The sequence below is a fragment of the Anabrus simplex genome, chromosome 1, assembly GCF_040414725.1.
Source record: "Anabrus simplex isolate iqAnaSimp1 chromosome 1, ASM4041472v1, whole genome shotgun sequence".
Classification (NCBI taxonomy): Eukaryota; Metazoa; Arthropoda; class Insecta; order Orthoptera; family Tettigoniidae; genus Anabrus; species Anabrus simplex.
In genome coordinates, this window is record NC_090265.1 from 812,636,812 (window position 1) to 812,662,157 (window position 25,346).

The 25,346-nt window shown below is 38.8% G+C and overlaps 1 protein-coding gene across 1 annotated transcript in view; it reads left to right on the forward strand.

The window, feature by feature from the left end:
• LOC136873766 (cytochrome P450 4C1) overlaps positions 1 to 8,699 on the forward strand; it is a 55,815-nt gene extending 47,116 nt beyond the window's left edge. Inside the window, exon 2 of the mRNA XM_067146973.2 lies at positions 8,222 to 8,699. Within this exon, the coding sequence (XP_067003074.2) occupies positions 8,222 to 8,629 (408 nt within the window). The 3' untranslated portion in view covers positions 8,630 to 8,699. The remainder of the gene's footprint in view (positions 1 to 8,221) is intronic.
• The last annotated feature ends 16,647 nt before the right edge of the window (positions 8,700 to 25,346 follow it).

Sequence of the window (25,346 nt, forward strand, 5' to 3'; positions counted from 1 at the left end):
GTGATGTTTTAAACATCGCTCACTCTGTAAGTGACTTAATTTCTACTGTCCAATTTTACGCTACTCCTTCATTTCGGCAGCTTTTTAACGCTCTAAGTCCTCCCACGTCCATGCTTCAGCACTATAACCTACCTCAATTTCATGCCATTAATTATTTGGGAGGCATTTCTTATTACTCATCTATCCCACCTCCCGTAGATTATTGTACTCCACCTTCAACTGTACTTCTTTAGCTTTACCTTCTACGTCCGTTTCTTCTGATAATACTCATTCTCCTATTATTTATTCCGTTGCAGAGGAAAGGGTCACATTTCAAGGAATTGTGCTACACCCCCTTCAGGAAACGTGTCTTACACGTGTCGTTAGACAGTAGGCTTGATGATGGGCAAAATCTGTCTTCTGTTGTTCAGTTTCCATCTTTGTTCCCAATAGTCCTTCTTTGCCACTTAAATTTTCTTCTCAAACCTTTTCGAATGAGGGTTCTTCATTCGCACCCCCTACTTCTCATATTGTTTTGACCATTAATAATGCCCTTTCAGTTGCTCTTCTTGATTCTGGTTCTGCTGTTTCCTTAATCAGTTTATTCTTTGTTGAATCTTTGCAAAATATATTTCCCCTCTTCATTTTTCTTCTTCTACTGCCCGTTGTGTTTCGGCCTCAAATCAACCTATTGATGTTCTCGGTTATATTTCTCTTACTGTTAAAATTCAACATTTTTCCTGGCCGTTTACCTTTCTTGTTGTTTCTGACTCATCTTCCCCTATTATTTTAGGGTATGATTTTTTCCCGTACTGGCCTCATTTTTTATTCACTGAATTCTGCGGTTTATTTTCATTTTTCTTCAATAGTTATTCCATTAATTAATAATGCTGATTATCCTTCTTTGACCGCACCGATGTCTCCTAGTATCAATACTATTCATTCTGATGAAATTACCTCTTTGTTAATGGAATTTTCTGACATTATCACTCCTGTTCCTGGTACTGTAAACAATTTCAAGGCTCATATTGACTTAATCGATACTACTCCGGTTTGCTTATCTCCTTATTTTAAGCTTTCCTAGAATGAAAATTTTAAATCAATTAGTTGATAAAATGCTTCAAGATAAAACTATAATTCTTTCTTCTTCTAATTATGCCTCCCGAGCCTTTATCGTCGATAAACTCGATGGATATTCAAGATTTATCGTGGATTATAGAAAATTAAATGCACGGATATTCTACGATCCTTATTCTATGCCCAAATTGCAATCCGCTTTTCAGCATTTTTCCAATGTCAAATATTAATCCATTTTTGACCTTAATTCTGCGTAAAACCAAATTCTCTTAGATGAATTTAGCTCCCGTTGCACTGCTTTTATTACTCCTAATGGTCTTTTTAAGTTTTAAAAAGTTCCTTTTGGCCTAAATTTAGGTTCCCAAATTATGCAACGCTTTTCTTGATTCACTTTCTTCTGACATAAAATATCATTATTTGTCCCCATTTATCGACGATATTCTTATTTATTCCCCTGATCTGCAAACTCACCTACAGCATGTTCGTGAAGTCCTAACACGTCTTCGCTCGGTGAGTTTAACGGTAAATCCTTCCAAAGTCTTAATTGCTCAAACTTCGATTAAGTTTTTAGGACATAATCTCAGTTCTAACGGTGTTGCTGTCGATCCGGATATGGTTTCTGCTGATTACAAGGTGCCTCCTCCTAAAAACTTAAAGCAGTTACGTTCCTCTCTTGGCATGGTGGGATTTTATGGCAAATATATACCAAATTTTTCTCATATTTCTGAACCTCTTAGTTTATTGAAACGCAAAGGCGTAAAGTTTCATTGTGAACCGCAGCAAAATGCCTTTTCCTGTTTAAAGGCCAAATTATCACAAGCTTGTCTTCTACAAATTCCTGATTTTAATATCAAGTTTGAACTTTCTACGGATGCTTCCGATGTCGCGATTGGCGCTGTTTTGAAACAGACTGTTCAGGGTGAAACCCGCCATACCGCCTATTTCAGTCGCTTATTGTCACTTGTGGAACGTAAATATTCCGTATATGAACGAGTCGCACTTGATTTAATCCTCTCAATTGAACATTTTGCAGAGTATCTCGATTATCGAGAGTTTATCGTGAGCACTGATAACCAAGCTCTTTCTTGGTTACTTAATAATGCCTCGAAAATTGGACGCACTGGTCGTTGGCTGCTTCGTTTGTCACGTTTTAAATTCTCTCTGAAATTTGTCTCTAGTTTTCAAAATTCGGTAGCTGACGTGTTGTCCCGCCTCTTTGAAGATTATGAGATTATGAGATAAACCACCTTCCGGTTGCTACTGTCAATTCTGTTTCTTATTCCCCTCATAAATTTCCCTTTAATTTTCAGTCATGTCAAGCCCATCAGAACCTTGATCCATACTGCCAGCAATTAAAAAGATATTTCTTCTAATAATTATTCTAGTCCCTTTCGTATTGCAAATCAAATCATTGTCTTCAAATCTACCCCTTGGGCTACTGCTCGTTTGGTTCTTCCTTCACCTTATGTCCCATGATATTTCAATATTTTCAAGGGTCCTCTACTGGTGGACATTTCGGAATGGCGAAATCTTATTCTCGTATTGCCTCTCAGTTTTATTGGCCCCTAATGCGAAAGGATGTTTTCTTTGAGTCCGATCTTGTAACCTATGTCAAAAGCACAAGCCATCAAATCATCACCCTTTCGGGACATATGCTGCCTCCCCCTCTACTTACCCGGCGAAGAAATTCTACATCGATATTGTCGGTCCTTTGGTTAAATCTTCCAAATCAAACTCCTACATATTAATCTTATTGGATGGTTTTTCGAAATTTCTTGTTGTACGTCCATTACGTAACATTTCTTCTCAGATTATTATTAATTTACTAACTAATCAAGGTTTTACTCTTATAAGCATTCCAAAAATTCTGGTCTCTGATAATGCCGCTATTTTTACATCAAAAGTTTTCATAACATTTGTTTTACCTATGGAATAAAAAAAATGTACCGCACCTTATCACCCTCAACGATAAGATATATATCAGGTTCAACCTTTTCAATACTAATTAGGTACGTGTTTATGTTACAAATACCTTTTATTCAACTTTGGGACCGGTTTCGAGATATATAATGCCATCAACAGCCATAAAATGAATCACAATATATAAGCAAGAAACCAACCCATTAGTTCTACCCAACATCACATTTCGGCTAAGCATTCCCCTCATTGGATTAGCCCATACCGTATCCTTTCTTTCCCCCTCTTCGGTTACTGCGCAATTAGAGTCTATTTCTAACCCTCAGGATATTCGGAAGGCTTTTCTTCTTGAATCCTATTTTTTTTTCTTTTCTTTTCTGTCCTTGGGTACGGAAGGAGAGTTCATTCAACATTTGTTTTATGGTAGTTATGCTTACGTTATGTCCACACTGATTACTCTGGTCCACATTTTTGAGAATTTACCTATTTGCTTTGTGTTTTGGCTCACGCAGTCCCTTTCCCCTCTACCCACACATACTTGATGTCAGACTCTCCCATGCCCTTTTTTGAATTGCAATTTTTTTACTTGGAGTCTCCTATTGGTTTTTTTCACATTTTCTTGGGAAATTCTCTATATATTTATATTGGCCACTATTTAAAAAAAATGTGATTTAATTCGGTCCGGATCGCTTCTCTTGTTGTCCCTCCCCCTTTTCTCTTCTCCTTTCCTTTTGCCTTTTCTCTTTCTCTTTCCCTTTTACCTATTCTACCTGCTTCGCTTGTTTCTTTGTTTATTTTTGTTTCCGATACTGCGCTTCTTCTGGTCGCCGATCATCGATTCCTGAGAAGGGACCGCTCATGGACATCGCTGCTGCTTCGCCGACCTGCTTTCGCCCATCCTTCAGATTCCGCCCGGTGGCAGAAATTTGTAACGTGCTCCTGCCATAACCTCTGTAACTACGTTTCTACCAGTTTCTGGAATAATCTTCGCATCTACGTCTCTACATACCCCGGCAACGTCTTTGTATCTACGCTTCTACTGAGTCATCTGCTTTCTACTTTAAATATTCTAACCTGATTTGCCATCTACCCTTCAACGTATTACTGGTTTAACCATGTATTGTGCTCACCCGTTTCTCCGCTCCCCTAACTCACTACATAATGACTGTCATTCTGTGTCTACCTTCTACTACCTACGTCATCTGCTACGTCACCTATACCTTCTCGACAATACTAGTCTTCGCTTCCGTGCGTATATATAATGGACAACCTCGCTCGTCTAACCAGCCTGGCATCGACTTGTCTACAGTGTGTGTGTGTGTGTGTGTGTGTGTGTGTGTGTGTGTGTGTGTGTGTGTGTGTGTGTGTGTGTGTGTGTGTGTGTGTGTGTGTGTGTGTGTGTGTGTGTGTGTGTGTGTGGAGAGGCCAGTGACCTCGTGCGGCTTCTCGTGCGATGCGGATTTCTATTCCGTCCAACTGGAAACTTAACATCGTCGGTTCTGGGTGAGCTAACTATTCCACATGCTAATGATTGGAACTCTAAGCTAAGCCCTACAGGCGTGCTGGCTGTTTATTCACTTTATTTGTTGAAGGCCTTGCTCTGTGCCTTAACTCTTACTATTTTCTCCTGATTTAAATTTTTACGTCATGAAAAGTTTTAATGTGGACCAAGGGTGACCAACGTCACATAATTTACTAGAGCATTCAAACGAGGACAGTAACGGGTGGATGAAATCTCTCAAGCTTGCGCAGTCGGATTCCTAATTTATTTTTCTCTCTTATCCTTGCTATTATTGTTTTTCTTTTTCCCTTCCCTCCTTCTTTCATTTAGATTTAGACTTTTGTAAACTCCCTGGAGGTGTTCTGTTTATATTGTGGCCAAATATTTTTGATGTCTTGGTAAAATGTTGTTGTTTGGAAAGTCTACATCTGCTTTTCTGAAAGGCATGTTCTATGACATGATAATGTGTGAACTATTTTGAAATTGATAGTAAACCTGGTTAGTAGTTCTTTTTAACTCCCCTCTTATTTGTGAACTGTCGAACTTTCTTCTCTTTAATAAAAGTAGGAATTGCATTAATTGTCTTCATCCATGTTTGTCTCGGACGTTTTTAGATCCTATTGTAATCTGTGTGTACTGTGCAAGGATATTATTCTAATACAGTTGTTTATCTGAGCTATCGAATGGTGGTCCTTGTCTTTTATTGGGTACCTACCACGGAACCTCTCCCTCTATTCCCCCAGTGTTGCTTCCTGTCACTCTGTCGTTGCAATTTTGTTTACGTAAAATCTTGGTGCGATAAACCTTGTTAGAAAAATTGGTGATTTATTATTACCATTGCTTTTGAATCGTCCTGTTTTTTTCTAACAGCGGCGATGAGAATATACTATGCAGAATAAACTTATGTTGTAAAAATCGCCACACTTGAATGCCTGCATCTATCGAGCCTGATAATAATAATAATAATAATAATAATAATAATAATAATAATAATAATAATAATAATAATAATAATAATAATTGTTCCGAGGTATCTGTGGAACAGCAGAGGTGAAAGAAGGTGCGGGGGTGAACGGGTCTCAAACTACGAAATTAAAGTTAAGGTAAAATTTAACAAGGTTATATTTTCTTTTCAAAATCAATAATAAGAAATAACAAATTGAACAGGTACACAGTAGCCGAAACACAATTCGAAAAGGTACAATTACAGAGATTACAGGATTTGGGCTCCGAGAGCCAGACAGCCAATTCTTGAGCTATAAGCCCAACCTTACGATATACAGAAGTCAACAAAGGGGCAGAAGACCCCAAACATGCCTAGGAGCACTTGCTCCTCTTTACACGGTAAAGCCTCCTCGAGGCTTTCAACAACGCACTTTTTCAAGAAAGAGCAACTCGCTCTTAAAATTTAAGCCTATCAAAGGCCACACCAAACTCCACCTTCAAGTTGTCCTCTAAGGACATAAACACAGGGGTAAAATACCCAACCTACTGAGGCCTATCAAGTAAAGAAACATGAAAATTACATGGCCTCAAAAATACCAACTTGAGAGGAGGCGTACTTGCACTCCTAATACATTTTCTTTAAAACCTAATCTGGCTCTAGGCCGCTAATGCAAGGGCTAATCCCCTACTAAAGGGGTGACTTATAGAAGGAACAATTTACATTACGTTAAGGAAGAAAAAGTTGTGAAAATAAGTTCACCTCAATGCAATATGAGTGGGAGCTCGAGAGGGTTAAGCACTCTCTATCCCGATCTGTAATTTAAAAAGATAGAATAGATACCAAGTGTTTTTACATTTTAAGGGAAGTTACATGGTAAAAGGCTTCGGACCTGCCCCGAGAGTTAAACTGCTGAGCTAGCAAGAAAAGAAGTTATTAAACAGCCATTACCTTGTGGATGAACTGCTGCCCGAAGAAAGAGGCGCTTCCCGCCCCCTGCTACGTACTTTACACACTGAAAGATGTTGCTGAAGTGGCGCAGAGACCCTAAAATCAGCAGTTTATATACTCTCGCGGAAAGTTCGAGGCGTTTCAGGAATGAGAACACCCTCCCACAAGAATTTTATTGGTTAACCAAGAAAACCCCTACACAAGATGAAGAAGAAACACATTATTGGTGGAAAATTAATTCGAGAAAATCGGGATTGGCTAAATTCAAAACAAGGGGAAAGAAAGGGTTAATATTGCCAACTTAAACCATGACTGCAAGAAATTTAACAAAGAACAAACTTATGAATTCAAATTTTCTCCAAAAACATAGTTCTTTCACTTCGCACCAGGGTGCACAATTGTAGTTCTTCAGTAGTGTCCTCTAGAAGAGAATGTTCACACTTCTTACTACAGGCAAAACAAAACTACGTCGAAAACGACCCAGTTCAGAAACTTCAAAATTTCCAAGTAGTGACATCTTCTGAGAAACTTGAAAATTAACACTGTAGATAAAGTTCAGACTTCCTCCAGCAGAGGAGTTTCAACTGGCGCAAAGTTTGAATTAGCGGCGTGGAGGTGTACCGCCCGGTACAATAATAATAATAATAATAATAATAATAAACATGAATTTCAAATGCCAGATGGAGAAACTCGAACTAAAAGGAAGAACATTTTTAAGAAAGATCAAAAGACCAACATTTTAGGAAAATAAGGTAGTATACATCAAGAATGAAACAATCTACAAGCAAATTGAAAAAATCTCAGATACCCTGCAAAAGAGAAATATGAAATTTTACGGTCATCTTCTCAGAATTAACTCTAATAGATTAACCAAAAAATATTTGGCTTCTTCCGTAACCGCAAAAAACTGGTTTAAAGAAAGTGAAAAAGATCTTGTAGTATTAAATATTACAGAAAATTTACTATTCGATAGAACAGCTGAAGTAGTAACTAAAGACGAAATTTTAACGTTCCAAGACAAATGTACATGAAAAGTCTAACCTATTATTTCGGAAGACGGGAGGAAATGAAGAGCAGAATGAATGAAGAAATTCTGGACACTAAGAAAAGAACAACACAAAGAGAAATGATTGATTCAACGTACCCCAAAGAGGGTGAGACGAAATAATAATAATAATAATAATAATAATAACGGCTGATTTTTGCAGAGCGTCTGCTTTTGAGCTGTTCCATTTAATACACGAAAATGAACATGCCGTAACTAGAACATCAAACGAGAAGTTTTTTGAATTCTATTACCATCTGGTAATAACAAAGCTGCAATTCCTGTCCATGCATCAGCGATTGCAATATCGCCTCTGCTTCTAATCATATATACTTTTTTGAATAAACAAATGTTTTCCTGCAGCCTCCTGGAGCTTCTAAAGACACGATGTTCTGTCTTTATTTTACAGATCATCTATCGGACTAACATTGAAAGATGTGCATAGGCAACTTTCACAGAGCCCTCTATCGGGCTGGCATACAAAGATCAGCGGCGACAACTTTCATAGAGCCATCTACCGGCGAATACATTTAACTGCAACGACCTAAGCATTGTATTATTCGAATAAATTACTATTTTACGCAAATAAAGGACTTAATGAAATACATAATATTTTTATAGTACTTCTGAGACGGAAACCTTTCTTTTCAAGTATAACTCATAGGCTATAGCATTGTTGTTTTCTTACAGTATTGTGTTAGACATTCAAATTTTATATATTTATTAATTTATAAACTTACTCTTCTACTACTATAACATATACAACACAAAGAATAATCTTTAAAATTGTTGTAAACTCTTGTTTCAGGAATCATTAAGGTTATTCCCTCCCGTCTTCTTCACTGGACGAACAACAACGAAGGAACTGAAGCTCAAGACCTGTACCGTCCCAGAAGGCGCTAAAATTTTTCTACCCCTTTACTTGGTTCATCGAGATCCTCGGTTCTTCTCTGACCCTGAGCGCTTCGATCCGGACCGCTTTCTGCCTGAGAGATCTCACGAACGGCACCCCTACAGCTACGTGCCATTTGGAGCAGGACCTCGCATGTGCATCGGCTACAAGTATGCTGAAATACAGATGGCTGTCACGCTCGCCACAGTACTCAAGAAATACAAGTTTCTTCCGGCGATGCCATACGAATGTCTACAGAAGTTGGAAATTCCAGTCATTACTAGACCGACCTGCGGTTTTAAAATCAAGATAGTACCTCGCTGATAAATTGTAGGAGAAATATATTTTCAAGTAAATACTTCCTTTTATAATACACGGATGGTACAGATTTATATAGAACACATTTGATTTTAATAATCATTTTATTGGTTTTACAGTGAGATAAATGGAATGCTTAAGTAAATAAAATAAAAGTTGTTGCTGTATTGAATAACTGTTAATAAGATACTTTAGGTAAGCAAGCAAGCAAGCAAGCACTCACTCACTCACTTTCCTGTTTGTGAAAAACTATCAAATTTTAGAATAATCTTAACATTTATATTCCCATATATAACACAAAACAAATCACAAACTCTAATTTAGTCGCTCAGTGCACCCTACCACAAAAAGAAAGAGAAAGGAAACATAGTGAAGTGATTCACTTCTTCCCATTATGAAAACAATCGTACATCCTGTCAGATTTTCACGCCTGACCAGAAACTTCATCAGCAGCTTAGGAGAATTCTCTGCTGGATAGTGACGTTAAACATCAGTCTAACAGGACCTTAATGAGGACTTGACTCACCTCCAATATTCAAATACAGTGTGTTCTCTCATCGGTTGGCCGGCAGGCGCGCCCAGTTTACCTGCCTCCCGTTGACTCATCACTCCCCGCTGCGCGGCATAGCAGCAAGGACAGCACTTCACTCACTGTATCCGTGCATGACATGAGATAACAAGTAAAATTAAGAAAATGAGTAATTAAGAATTAAGAAAATAAGCTCGTATCTTTATGACACGAAGTGTTGGAAATATTCTCCTCCTGCATCCACACATTTCTGGCATCGTCTTAGGAAACTCCGATTCACATGCATAAGTTCGTCTTCCGTAATTGAGGCCATTTCAATTTTAACATTTTCGTAGCCTGCCATGCTGAGCTCTTCGAAACCTCGGCTCCTTGTCCAAGTCAACTAAGGGATTTTTAGGTATACATTCTAATCTTTCTGCGATTAATTTAGTTTTCTCCTCGTTAAGTACACGTTTTTAAACTCTTCGCTTCTTATCGAGTAAAGAGCCAGATCCTCTTAATTTGTTTACGAGTTTCCGCGCGGTATCTCTATGTGGAAGGCGTACACTTGGAAATTGTGCTACAAATCGCCTAACGACTTCCCTGAAATACTGTGTTTACACATAATTATAGTACATACATACCCTTACCTGTACCGTATACACATGTGGAGGCATTAAGAGAATTATTCCCCGAAGTAACACTCCACAACTCGAGAATAGTTGGAGCGACAGATCAGCACTTAATACACGTTCTAAGCACGGACCTGAACTGCGAAGTGCGGGCATTCCCGTGCTGTTGCTGCGCTGTGTAACGGGATGTGATGAGGCAGATAAGCTGGGCGCGCTTGCCGGCCAACCGATGAGAGAACACACTGTATTAAAATGAGATTACACAATCACTTTATTACCAAAATGTCTCCTTTATAAAAAATTGTACACAAACAGTTACTTTCCTAAGATAATAGACCTTGACAAGTTTAACGGCAATGTTAAAGTGCACGACAAGAAATATATTACGAAATTTTGTAGCACTAGACAAGGTATATTTCGTTTGACACTGATTTTCCCCACTAGACTCCACTCATATCTTGTGTCAGGAAATATTTAGCTTTCGCCTGTTTGTTCCTTTTCACATAAGATATAACAAGAATTTAATTGTGTAAATTAAAAAGTCTATAAGTTTTCTAAGGTTACGAATATGGCCCCTTTATCTATTAACTTACTCTTGTTCTTCCTGTGCCATATCAGCTCTGCATAGATTTAGTGATAATTATCCTGATTGTGCTATGGTATTTTTCAAATTTAAACAATTCTTCTGTCCTGGAAATTCCGGTCCACACCTTGATGTTTGATATCCAAGAAGTTCCTCTTTTCCAAAAACTTTTCGCCCCTTTATTTTTCTCTTCTTATAACAGCTGCTAGATCTCATAACAATTCTTTCTAAATATGAGGCCAAAATAGGATAGCATTCAATAAAATAAACAAGGTATAAATAACTCGTATGATTATTTGTTTATCCAAATCCTTGTCATACGAGCCGAGGCTTAATGTATCTCTGTGCTCAAAATGCACGTATCATTCAAAGACTGTGAACATTGATAACTTTTCTCTGTTGCTTGTACATATAATTTGAGGTAATTTGCTATTTTGAAGCTGCATTGGTGATATCCTTCACAAAATAAGCCTTAGGTGAAAATAAGAATAAATAAAAATTACAAGAGCTTGTGTCGTATATTTTCTACATTTATGTAAATCTTAGTTGGTGTTAATACCAATATTTGTGCTACTAGTTTTTGATACGATACAAATGTTCACGACTATCCAACATAATATATGATTTGACAAATAAATGCTTGTTAAGTGGGAAGGGAACTCCGGCGAGAAAAATGAAATGACAAATATATATTTGAATGAAATTTATTAGGAGAGTAAAGTTCCACTATCCATTATAAGAGGTTTTCTTTTAGTTATTTTAAAATGCTATTTGATGAGGATTTTATTTGTCATGAACTTTGTGTAAATGTTAAGTGATATTTGCATTCATTAGGAGTTTGAAAAGAAATAACCGTGGCTCAGTTCATTGTTACTACATTGTTTAGATATATACTTGGAAATCATAATCTATACATGTTTAATTTAAAAAATGGAACGAACTGTAAAGGTGAGTTAATCAGACAAGATAACTTATAAACTGTCTTAGTACAAGTGTAGCAGTAATACATCGCAATTAAGAATTACTGACAATGCCACATGTGTGCATTTTCTAGTCAGGAATAAACGCTAATGTATGTTAATATGTGTTTTCGTTGAAAGTGCTTAAATCCTAAATTTTTTCTGATTATATTATCCATTTTTACGAAATTAATAACTAGTTCGATAGAAAGCAGTTCGGGTTTAGGAAAAGTTATTCCAATGAAGCTCATCTTGTAGGACTCCAGCAAGTTATAGCAGATATATTGGATTCCGGAGGTCAAATGGACTGTATCGCGATTGACCTATCTAAGGCATTTGATAGGGTAGATCATGCGAGACTACTGGCAAAACTGAGTGCAATTGTACTAGACAAAAGAGTGACTGAATGGGTGGCTATATTTCTAGAAAATGTCTTAGTACAAGTGTAGCAGTAATAGAACGCAATTACGAATTACCGACAATGCCACATGTGTGTAAAAATTAAGAGGGGAATTCATCAAGGCAGTATTATTGGACCTTTATGTTTCCTTATATATATAAATGATAAGAGTAAAGGAGTGCGGGTGATGTTATTCTGTATAGAGTAATAAATAAGTTACAGGATTGTGAGAAACTGCAAAGTGCCCCCGATAATGTTGTGAGATGGACAGTAGCCAATGGTATGATGATAGACGGGGTTAAATGTCACCTTGTGGGTTTCACAAATAGGAACAGTCAATTTTAATTACTGCGTTAATGAGGTGAAAGTTACATTTGGGGTAATTGTAAGTATCTAGATGTAGATATAAGGAAAGATATTCATTAGGGTAATCACATAAATGGGATTGCAAATAAAGAGTACAGATCTCTTCACATGGTTTGAGGTTATTTTGGGGGTTGTAGTAAGGATTTAAAATAGAGGGCATATAAATCTCTGGTATGATCCCAACTAGAGTGTGGTTTCAGTGTATGGTATCTTCACCACGATTACAAATTCAAGAACTGGAAAATAACAATGAAAAGCAGTTGGATTTGTTATGGGTGATTTCCGACTAAAGAGTAGCGTTACAAAAATATTGAAAAGTTTGGGCTAGGAAGACTTGGGAGAAAGGAGACGAGCTGCTCGATTAAGTGGTATGTTCCAAGATGTCAGTGGGGAGGTTGCGTGGAATGACATTAGTAGACGAATAAAATTGAGTAGGAAAGTAGGAAAGATCATAACAAGTTGTAATTCAACAGGACAAATTGGGGAAAAATATTCGCTTATAGGAAGGGGAGTTGGGGACTGGAATAACTTACCAAGGGAGATGTTCAATAAATTTCCAATTTGTTTGCAATCATTTAAGAAATGGCTAGGAAAACAACAGATAGGGAATCTGCCATCTGGACGACTGCCCTAAATGCAGATCAGTAGCGATTGATTGATTGATTGATTGATTGATTGATTGATTGATTGATTGATTGATTGATTGATTGATTGATTGATTGATTGATTGATTGATTGATTGATTGATTGATTGATTGATTGATTGATTGATTGATTGATTGATTGATTGATTGATTGATTGATTCCTTTCCCAGGATAATCCACTAACAATAGACGTAGACAGTATTTTCTTGAAGACATGATATCGCAGAGAACTTCGCTTTGCGTCATCAGAAGAAAATCTTGACTGTCCACGGGAAAGGCTTCTCAGAAATGAGCTTTGAATTTAGACGTTATAATAGAAGTGTAAATGGTACGTTCATTCGTCACCAGATGGCTCCCCGGACGCGGTACAGTGCTAACGTTCGAAGGGGAAACTGACGGAACCATCAGAATCAGTCTGAGAAGGTCATATAACACAACAGGTGTACGCAACATATGACATTGACAGGTGTATGACACTGACACAAGCACGAAATGAAACATCTGGCGATGAGGAAGGTACGAATTTGGAAAACACCGAAACGAAATAACAACAGTTACTGTTCGCTGCTCCAATGTGGTGTGACAACTTTCATCGATGACTAGGGGCTGCGGTAGGTTGAGCTGAGGCGCTGACAACCATGATGGACCTGACCACCACAGTGTGGACTGTTTTAACTCCTGAGGTTCAACTCCTCGGGAAATTAAATCTGTAGGGTTTTGGTAAGATGAAACATGATGCCAATCTTTGACATTAGTTAACTGCTGAATTTCTGTTATTCTGTTGGCTACAAATGTTTTCCAACGCGACGAAGGAGAAGCCAGCCATGATAAAACAATGATAGAATCTGTCCACAAATGAGGTTCGTTAATTTCAAGATTTAAAATTGGAATGGGTTTTTGAATTAATTGAGCCAACAATGCAGCTGCAAGCAACTCAAGACGAGGGAGTGTAACCACTCTGGATTTTTAGCACAACAACTTGACACTTATTTCCCCCTGCTGATTGACAGATGGAAGGTAGAAGCAAGCTCCGTATGCTGTTTGAGAGGCGTCTGAGAAACCATGCACTTAAGTGTTACAACACACACCTGCTCCTAAAAGATGACTATCCACCTGAATGTTTTCAGTGTGTGCCAAATGGTTCTGAAGCACCTTCCGTTCTGAGGCTAAGTCTTCAAGAAATGTTTGATCCAAATCAAGTTTGTGTAACAACAATTTCTCGAGAAACATTTTGTAGGTTATTACTTACTACTAATGGGCTGATGAGTCCTAATGGATCAAAAATTGAAGCTACTGTTGATGTAGTGGTGCGGTTAGTAATGTTCCTATTTCCTGGAATGTGTTTGATTCTGTTTTCTACTAAGAATTTGATGTACGATGCCATGATAATCCTAAAGCTTGTATGGTGTCATCATTATCGAACTGGAAAGGTAAGTTAATTTCTCTGTCTTCAGTTGGAACAGCAGCAAGTATAGCTTGATGATTTGGGCACCTTCTCCTGATGAGGAAACCACCTTTGTTGAGTAAGTTTATGAGTTCACTTTGCAATTGTAATGCTTCGGCGATGTTGGACGCACCACACAGGGCATCGTTCACCTAAAAATCTCTTTGTAAAACCATTGATGCCAGTGGAAATGAAGTTGCTTCATTTTCTGCCAATTGTTTGAGGCACTGTGTTGCCAAATATGGATCTGAAGCTGTGTCATACGTGACATTCAATGGTTTGTAAGACTTAATAGCCGTTTGTGGCTATTCCCTCCAAAGAATTCTTTGCAACCGCGTGTCAATTTCACGAACCCGAACTTGTCTGTAAATTTTTGTGATGTCTCCAGTAAATGCATTGTTGTGTGTCCTGAATCTCAACACAATGGAATAAAGGTCTTGTTGTATAGTAGGCCCTACTAACAATGATACATACATTGTAATCTTGCGTCCCTTTGTAGTACATAATCGCTAATGAAATATACTTGTACAAATGATTATTTCCCATTATCTACTGGAAGAAGGAAACCAATTAAATGATACACCTGCTCCCGCATTTTAAACGTGGGCATATAATTCCTTTCATGAAATTCTTTTGCCCCGAAAGAAGTAATTTGAAGAGCCGAATTATACGCCTAATATTATTCATGAAATGTTCGATCATGTTTGCCACACAACAAATACTTAAGTGGCTCAGATGGCTGCTGAATAGAGTCCAGGCGCACTATTCCAGAAGAAGAACACAGTCCTTTTAACTCATCTTTCCACCTTAAAGCTTTACAGTATGCATGAAATAAAAATTCATAGGGCCTATCTCTGATGCTGCATAATAATTTATTCGAGCATCATAATTGAACCCACTTTTATGGTTTCCTCGCTACGCAATATTACGTCTATTAGCTCTTCTTATTTGGTCATTACTCAGTCGCTGTCGCCTGTTCTCTATATCCCGCATAGCACCTGTCATTTATCTGGTAGTAACCAGGCGCATTTCTCGATCAAAATTTGTTTCTGACTGACAAATGGTACTCACACTTTTACGGAGCTGTGCAAAGTACTCGATTCTCTGTCCCAGTGATTTATGATATCGATCACATTGTCCAGTAACACGAATATCTTGACTTTCAAATTCACGTTGATTTTGGTAACGACGACTACCACTTTCCAATCCCTGCTCTCTAGAATCATCTGCCAACACAGAGTGTCGAATACGGTGATCTTCTAATCGATGTTGTCTAGAATCGTCCGATTCTAGAGATCGCAACACAGAGTGTCGAATAGGTCATCTTCTATCGCTGCTCTCTAGAATCTTCCGATTCTACGCTTCGCGACACAGAATGTCGAATACGATCATTTTCTATACGCTGTTCTTTAGACTTCTGAGATTCTTGACTCATTAACAATGAATGACGGGCTATATCTAACTGTAATCATTTCTTCCTCTCAGAACTATTTTCATTCGACCTAGACATGGATTGCTTCAATCGACAGTTTGTAAGACGACTTTCTCTATCCTGTTGAGATTCATTTTCACGTTGCAATCTTTGACTTTTGGCCTTTCTCGTGGTTTTAGAGAGATTTGAATTTCTTTTACGCGTGACTAATAACTACTTAATACGAACGAACACAAACACGGCGCGCTTTGAGTCTCAACCATCCGCAATACCCCGCTCGTGCGTACTTTAGTACATGAATAATTAACTTAACTACTCAATACGAACGAACACAAAGACGGCGCACTTTGAGACTCAACCATTCGCAATAGCCCGCTCGTGCATACTGTAGTACAATAAATAACTTCGGAAAAAGAGTACTGGCCATGCTAATTGTTGGCATAATTGTGTACGAATCGGTGGATGCACTAACTGACTGAGCAACTGTTTCTGCATCTTTCTCACCAACAAACTAGAGTCCTTTTCACTTTCATTTCGTGCACGAAACCACTCTGTTCAGTATTGTATATTGAGGAATGGGTGTAGTCTAAAAATCGCTCTGTAAGTCAACCAACTAGCACATGAGCTGAAATTAGTTCGCCCCATTGAAATCTCTCTTGAAATTTCCAAGGCCCACAGTCGCAGGTCTTCATCGCATAAATTCCGCTTCAGTTTTGTTGCTTCTGTAAAGCGAGAAAATAACTTTGTATGCATCAATTTCCTGTGTTCAATGGGGCTGGCTGGTGTAGATTCTAATTGTTTCTTCCACCTGCACAGTTGTAGTGACGTCACTTTATGAGAACTTTTGCGAACAGTGGCTCATGAAGGCCGCTTCTTACCCCTTCCCCTTATTTAACCTTACATTTAGAACTTTTCTCTTGTACACAAGGTCTACAGTTTGTTTCGTTTTCTTCTGTGTACTGGAAGCATAGCTTGAACTAGTAGATTTGCTGGTGACTGCGGTGTCTCTTCACTGGATTGACGGGAATCAGACTCGGGGCTCAAAATCGGATCCGTAACACATCTTGTTCCTATCGCTACTTCCACTATCACTTTCACTGGCACTATTTCTCTCCAGAAACGACTCCGAGACGATGCTGGCACCCATGGGATGATATTTCAATTAGTTCGATCACATGTCGACCCATCTCCCTTTCTTCCGAAGTAATTTCACGGGAAGAGAAGAAATCTTTTTCACAGAAATAATGTAAAGCATACTCTAGAACATTAACCGGATTCATGACTGCTCTCTCAAAGGAACATGTGCCAACTGGCTAGCACAGAAAGCTCAAGGTAACCCGGTCGCTTCAGCTGGTCACCAGAGCTCTCCACCTCGAGTCATACGCTAACGCGTGCAATTGAAGTACGCCACCGAACAACGCTGTATTGCACATTTTCCATTTTTACACTAGAGATAAAAAATGTAAAATAATAAAAATAAGTAATAATTTCCTCCTTATATCAAGGAAACAGGCACGTTACATCATCACAATATATAATAATTATTAATCAGCTGTCTATAATAGAACATTTCAACATCAAAATAGTTTTAAAGCGAATATCAGTCGAACAATGATGTACGTTATTAAGTGGAACAATGCTGTATGGTTTTTACAGATGAATTTACTAATAAGACATTGATTTCTAATCACAAAAAGAAAGCCACAAAATAACAAAATAGATGTAACACTTTAAGGTTATGTACAGTAGCATGTAAGTACCGTAGTTACTTGTGGTAGCACACACTCCTTAAACAATACCAAATTTTACAAGCATATCACTTCAATACTAATATAACAGTTTTAATATATTTAAAAGTGTACGCACTTTTCTTTCCAGTGTCACAAAATGGTAAATCAGTTGGCAGGTAAGGGCCAGTTCATATTACATGTGGAAAGCAGTGCTGAGCAGTCGTGATGCAGTCTTGGCCATGATCGGCCCTGCGTATTTTAAATGGATTTGTTCTCGCTAGGCGTTCCGTGCCGTGGAAACCAAGGTCTGCTCATCCCCTGAATATTAACATTTTCCCTCGTTTATGGGTAAGTATCAGTACGTATGCGCAACAAAATAGGAAATAAGAAGAAACGCTCATTCGTTCAAATGTCGTCAAAGGTAGCATTGCAGCTAAGTGTTAAAATTATAATCCATCTTTCACAATGGTGCCTACATACAATATCAGGCTTAACATTTGAAAAGAACATAAAAATAGCACATACCTTAATGTAAATATAGGAACATAAATATCAAGAATGGAAATCCGGAGATCGGAAATTTTGTGTACTGCAGTAGGAGTAACACTTACAGCGTTGTTCGACTCATGATGAGGTATCTTTCCAAACAATTCCTTGCCTCTTCGGCTTTTGTATGGCATTCCGGAGTCCTTCAAAGTCTCCCATTTCACACCAGTCCACTGAGACACGTAATTTTTCATTTCCTTGACCTATTAAGTCGTTTTATAGTGCTTGGAGAAACATGTATACTTCCAGCGTCCACCATCTTGTTTGCTATACAGTATTATTACACTGAAGTGCTTCAGTTATTTGACTTTTACTGCCACCTAGAGATGGATATTTCACCCTCTCGTGACTTCTCCAAGTGTAAAGCATGCCATACATCATTGTTCCGTTAAAAACTCAACTTCAACAAACAAGTGCCATACAGTGTTGTTCGACGGCGTACTTCAATTCTGTTAGACATTTCCGTATAGATTTCGGGACCTTACAGATCGAAATGGCAGCTGAATTCTTGTTCATTGCTTTCTTATGGACCCGTCATCCTCTCTACCAAATTTAATTGTAGATTTCGAAATGACAGTATGGACAGTTTCCTTGTAAGCATCTGGAGGTGACTGGTAATATACTGCAAAGCCAACTGAGGTAAGGGTTCCGAATTCAAATTCCTATAACCCTAGTGTGATAAAGCCAGATATGATTCCAAACCAAACCAAACCAAACCAGGGCACTACAGCCCTTGAAGGGCCTTGACCTACCAAGCGACCACTGCTCAGCCCGAAGGCCTGCAGATTACAAGGTGTCATGTTGTCAGCACGACGAATCCTCTCCCCCGTTATCCTTGGCTTTCTAGACCGGGGCCTCTATCTCACCGTCAGATAGCTCCTCAAGTCTAATCACGTAGGCTGAGTGCACATCGAACCAGCCCTGAGGTCCAGGTAAAAATCCCTGACCTGGCCGGGAATCGGACCCGGGGCCTCCGGGTAAGCGGCAGGCACGCTACCCTTACACCACGGGCTGGCAGATATGATCCAGTTACACTAACTTCAATTTCTGTCCCTCGGATGTCTATTGCGGGTTCGCTGAATTCATTCTAGGTGGAGAACATATTTCATTCATTCTGCAAGTACTTTTTTTAACAAACACGGAATTCCTTTTTTACTTTATGTTCATCTAAAAATATATAATACTGAAAGAAGAAGTATTTCGATCGTATATTATTGGACTGTAGGTTGCACCACCAGAATGTTGCGTTTTTTAATACGTTATATTCCTTCATTAAGTATACAGTTAAAACTAAAATTATGAATGCATTTGGATTGAATTGTTTGCCCCTTTTGCCCGTTTTAGGTCCTTTTTGAATATTTTAATATCCTTTTACAGGTCACCTTTTAGGCAATGTATAGGTCTTCCACTCCCGTGCGATAATGGTGACAAATATCAGGATACTAGTGAAAGCAGTAGATGTGGATGCAACTATTCAGACCATCGAGCCAGAGCGTTGTAGTAGATCCTACGGCCGTTCGCATGCAATGGGCCAATGAAATTGAAGGTGAAACTTCAAATCTTATGGATATAGAAGAAACGAAATTATTTGGTCCAGAAAGCATTAATGCGAATTAAACATTAATTAAAAAGCTGAAACTTTGAAGAACACATCAAAAGTATAAACAAAATGACCCTCGATGCAGGAAACACAGAAAACATACAACGTAAGAGGCCTGTGGCTACAGGGGCGTAGGGTAGAAGATAGGCAATAGAGATCTTGCCCACACCTCCGTCGAATATATTAGGTGAGGGAAACACCTACAGTATACTCTCATGACGATGCTTTTAACCTGCCCATTTCCGACGGTATATATAAATGAATTAAAATATCATGTAAACATTCACTTCTTATTCGTTACCAGAACGTAGATACTGTTCAATCAATCAATCAATCAATCAATCAATCAATCAATCAATCAATCAATCAATCAATCAATCAATCAATCAATCAATCAATCAATCAATCAATCAATCAATCAATCAATCAATCAATCAATCAATCAATCAGCATTGATCTGCATTTAGCGCAGTCAACCCAGGCGGCAAATGCCCTATCTGATTTTTAACGAGCCTTTTCTTAAAAATTGCAAAGAATTTGGAAATTTATTGAACATCTCCCTTGGTAAATTATTCCAGTCCCTAAATCCTCTTCCTATAAACGAATATTTGCTCTAGTTTGTCCTCTTGAATTCCAACTTTGTCTTCATATTGTGATCTTTCCTACTTTTAAAAACACCACTCAAACTTATTCGTTACTAATGTCATTCCATGCCATCTCTCCACTGACAGCTCGGAACTTACCACTTAGTCGAGCAGCTTGTTTCCTTGTTCCCAAGTCTTCCCAGTCCAAACTTTGCTACGTTTTTGTAACGCTACTCTTTTGTTGGAAAACACCCAAAACAAACTGGGCTGCTTTTCATTGGATTGTTGCAGTTACTCTAACCAAGTAATCGTAATGAGGGTCCCATACATTGGAGCCATACTCTAGTTGGGGTCTTACCAGAGTCTTATATGCCCTGTACTTTATATCCTTTCTACAACCCCTGAACACCCTCATAACCATGTGCAGAGATCTGTACCCTTTATTTACAATATCGTTTATGTGATTACCCCAATGAAGATCTTTCCTTATATTAACACCTCGGTATTTACAGTGATCTCCAAAAGAACTTTCACCCCATCAACACAGTCCTGAGAGGAATTTTCCTATTTGTGAAAGTCACAATCTGGCTTTAACCCCGTTTATCATCATACCATTGCCTGCTGTCCGTCTCACAACACTCTATCTATATATAAAATAAGAGTTTTGTCTGTGCATTGCTCAGAATTTAAAAAGGATGGTATTTCTGTATCGGTCATGTCCATAGTAGCAAGGAAATGCACTTTTTAGTTTTCCGTAATGTCTGTCTGTCTGTATGTATGTATGTATGTAAGTACACGCATCACGAGAAAACGGCTGAAGATAATTTAATGAAAATCGATATATTGTGTCCGGGAAATGAGTCGCTACAATCTAGGCCATAAATAATCTTCTTCACGCTGAGAGAAATGGTAGTTTAGGGGAAGGCCTAAAATTTAATTCTCAAATATTTGTGTTATTAGTGATCCTATATTAATGAAAATCGGTATGCAAAGTCGAGAAATAAGTCGCTACAATCTAGGCCATAAATAATTTTATTCACGAATAGTGAAATGGTAGTTTGGGACAAGGCCTAAAATTGATTTCTCACATATTTGTATTAGTGGTCCTATCGACAAATACTACATTGCTTAAGTTATATAGTATTCAATTTCCGATCATTTATGTCTATACATTTTTACCGTACCGGCTATGATAACAGAGATATTCATGAATTTGGATTTTTTTTTTCTAAGTCTATATCAGCGCCAAGTCACGAGAAAATGGGTAAACAGAATTTAATGAAAATAGTTATGTAAAGTCGGGGAACAAGGAACTAAACTACAGTCTACGGTATAAATAATTTCGTAAGACTCCCTAATATCACAGAGTCGGAAGAAAACCAAATGTGAAGGCCTACAATAGAGAAACCTCGTAACATTGAACTACAATAACATTACATTGACCATTGTTTCTTGTGTCTTCTGTTGTCAGTCATGTCCGATAGATGGGATTGCTGCTTAATACCGAGTATTTGTTTAAAATTTGCTTTACGTCGCACCGACACAGATAGGTATTATGGCGACGATGGGATAGGAAACGGCTAGGAGTGTAAAGGAAGCGGCCCTGGCTTTAATTACGGTACAGCTCCAGCATTTGCCTGGTGAAAATGGGAGGACACGGAAAACCATTTTCAGGGCTGTCGACAGTAGTTTTCGTACCCACTACCTCCCGGATGCAAACTCTCAGCTGTACGCCCCTAACCGCACGGCCAACTCGCCCTGTCCTACCGAGTATAAAAGCCTGCCTGAATATTGGCGGGAAGTAGCTGGGGAATTAGATAACTTTCTTCTTATGCATGTCATTCCTCTGGTTCATGAATTTTCTGATATTACCAGTACGTAACAAACTGGTTCATCACAGCTTTCGAGCTATTCAATCCCTACCCTGAGGCACTGATTGGAATGAACAGTGTGTATATTTAACGGAACAATGGCAGAGGAGTGTTCGCGGCTGTCTGCGGCCTGGTCATTCCAGCACTGGAACTTTGGAATGTTAGATCGGCATCGTAGTACTGTTCATTAAAAGTGAGAAAATGTGCGGTCTTTCATTTGAGCGAGTGTTTTATATGATAACATTGCTTTTAATCCCTACATACCTACTGACCTTTTCGTACTGGTCTAAGTTAACTGTAGTTAGGTAAACCACAAAAACAGTCTTTCTGAGAATCCCGTAGCGAAGCACGGGTACATCAGTTAGTACAGTATAACATCATCCGCAAGAGGCCATTACCTCTGATTCGAGTTCTTTGCTCATATACTGGTAAAAGAAAACATAAATGTCCAATAATACTGCCTCAGGGAATTCCCTCCTAATGGTTACAAGATCAGATAATGCTTCACATACTCTAATTCTGTGAGTTCTATTTTCTTGAAATATAGCCACCCATTCACTCACTCTTTTGTCTAGTCGACTTACATTTATTTTTGCCAGTAATCACCCATGGTCTATCCTGTCAAATGCCTTGGACAGCTCAATCGTGACACAGTACACTTGACCTCTCGAATCTAGGATATCTGCAATATCTTGCTGGAATCCTACAAGTTGAGCTTCGCTGGAATAACCTTTTCTAAATCCGAACTGCTTTCTATCGAACCATGTCTAACATAATCAGAAATAATACTTTCCCAAACCTTACATGCAACACGTGTCAAACTGACTGGCCTGTTTCGCTGGAAGTGGTCACTGAGGGCCTTGCTCCCATTCCTGTATACCATGACACTGCTAACGTTAACGATAACAAACAAGGCACTGCCATCTACATTAAGGACAGTACACCATACTCGGACCCAACACTCTTCACGGAGAATCAGCATACGTAGTAGTGGTTTACTAATTGTAAACATCTAGGCTTAATCAGGTTCACAGGCAAGAATGTAAAGGGGGCTGTTCTATACCACAGAAACCATTTTACTTACTTAGAGATATAGAGGCAATATGATCCTTGGAGGTGATTTTAATACAGTTTTGTCATCCAGGGACCAAACAGGACAGTTCCAGGGTTGCCCAGAATTGTGTGGGTTAACACGAGGGTTAGGTCTAGCAGACACATGAGAAATGAAGCAATAGGGATCAGCAGGGTATACACATTATTACCAAAGTGGTAAAACTCGACTAGAAAATATGTCAGCAGGGAATTAAAAGACCAGGAGAGGGGAACAGATGACTGTCTTACGGAATTTTCAAACCGCATATCTATAAGATGCGACAACCAGAGTAGGGACCAAGACACGGAAGAGAATCGTGGAGGTTAAGAGGGGACCGTACTGAGTTTTGTAAGTATTCGAATTTTCATCCGATATTCACCATACTTTGTCAGTCCGACTCATTGGCTAAATGAGTCGGAGGGTCTCAGGTTCGATTACCGGCCGGGTCAGGGATTTTAATTCTTCTGGCTCGGAGACTAGGTGTTTGTGTCCTTCCCAACACTCTCCTCTTCATATTCAGACAACATACCACACTTCTGATGATGATGCTTGTTGTTTAAAGGGCCTAACATCTAGATCATCGGCCCCTAATGGTACGAAATGAGACGAAATGAAATGACAAATTAAAAGCCCAAAAACATCCACTGACCACAATTCAAAACGTGAGGACGAAGAATGAATGGATGGATGGATATGAATTTAAAACGATCAGTGGAACCGACCCACAGTGCCTCAAATGCACAGAAGCTGGCGTAGAACAATAGTATTACTGACCAAGGGACTGCTTCTATAGCACAATACTGAATCTATGATACTTGTAGTCAAAAGGGGTCCAAACTCCAAGAAAGCGGCCCCTCACAATGGTTGTTATCGCTAGGAAAGTAGAACCATGGTATTTGTCATGTTGCAGTACTAATCAAGAGTAGCGTAGACTCGCGGTATTCCACACATGATGGTACTACTCACAGGTAATGAAATTCGCACATGTATTACAGACCTACGCTGTTTCGCACATTGCGGCGCCATTTACAAGCGACGCAAACCTATGGTGTTCATCACATAAGGGTACTAACCACAGGGACTCGTACTATCCCGTGGTGTTCCTCATATAGTGGGTACCAATCATAGGCAAGCCAGAACCATGAGTTCCCTCATCCCATGGTGTCGCTCATATAGTGCTACTAATCACAGGTACTGTAAAGCCGTCGAGCCCCAATTTGCTACTAATAATACAACTATTTGGTACCCAACATAGTGGTACTACGCGCAAGTAAAAGCGACTCATGGTGTTCCCCGCGTGATGGTACTTATCACAAGTAGTTTCATGGTTCTAATACAATCATCCCTAGGTCGCCCCGTTTAGTCGCCTCTTACGACAGGCAGAGGATACCGTGGGTGAATTCTTCGTCTGCGTCCGCCACCCACAGGGGGTACATACCACACTACCAACCATCACAGAAAGAAGCAATAGTGATTACATCCCTCCACATGGGGTTGGCGTCAGGAAGGGCATCCGATCGTAAAAAAGGGCCAAATCCAGATGTGCGACACATTTCAAACGCGCGACTCCACAGGTGTGAGAAAAGCTGTAAGAAAAGATTCACCATATTTTGTGAGTTCATTTATGTTTCGAAAATTAAGATTTTTATAAAATTTGAAACATTTGGGTATCATAGTTTGAAATTTATAACACATTTTATAAATATAATTTAAATAATTTCAAAACTCTCTTGAGTACCATTTATTGAGATGTTATAATGAAACTGCTTTGTGATAGTTCTTCGGAGTATCTGAATAATTATTGGAATTATTATTTGAAAAATTACATTATTGACGTTATTAGAGTATTTTTCTCTCACCGTTTTGCATTAATTTTAGAAATTTTCAAATTTTCATATTTGATTCGGGTTATTTCTGTCCGATATCGTTATCTTTCAAAACGGATACTAAATTTTCTGCACCTCACTTGGTAGAATTGGCATGCCGAGCTTGAACGCAATCAGACAAAAATGCACAGTTCTAGCCCTTCAGGCAAGAAAATCAATGTTCAAAACACCCTTAGGGATATGAGCTACGAATTTTAGATAGAGATAAAATAATATAGTATAAGAATATATTCTTTCTTGTTAAAAATACTGGGCGAGTTGGCTGTGCGGTTAGGGGCGCGCAGCTGAGAGCTTGCATTCTGGAGATAGTGGGTTCGAACCCCACTGTCGGCAACCCTGAAGATGGTTTTCCGTGGTTTCCCATTTTCACACCAGGCAAATGCTGGGCTGTACCTTAATTAAGGCTACGGCCGCTTCCTTCCCACTCCCAGGACTTTCCTATAA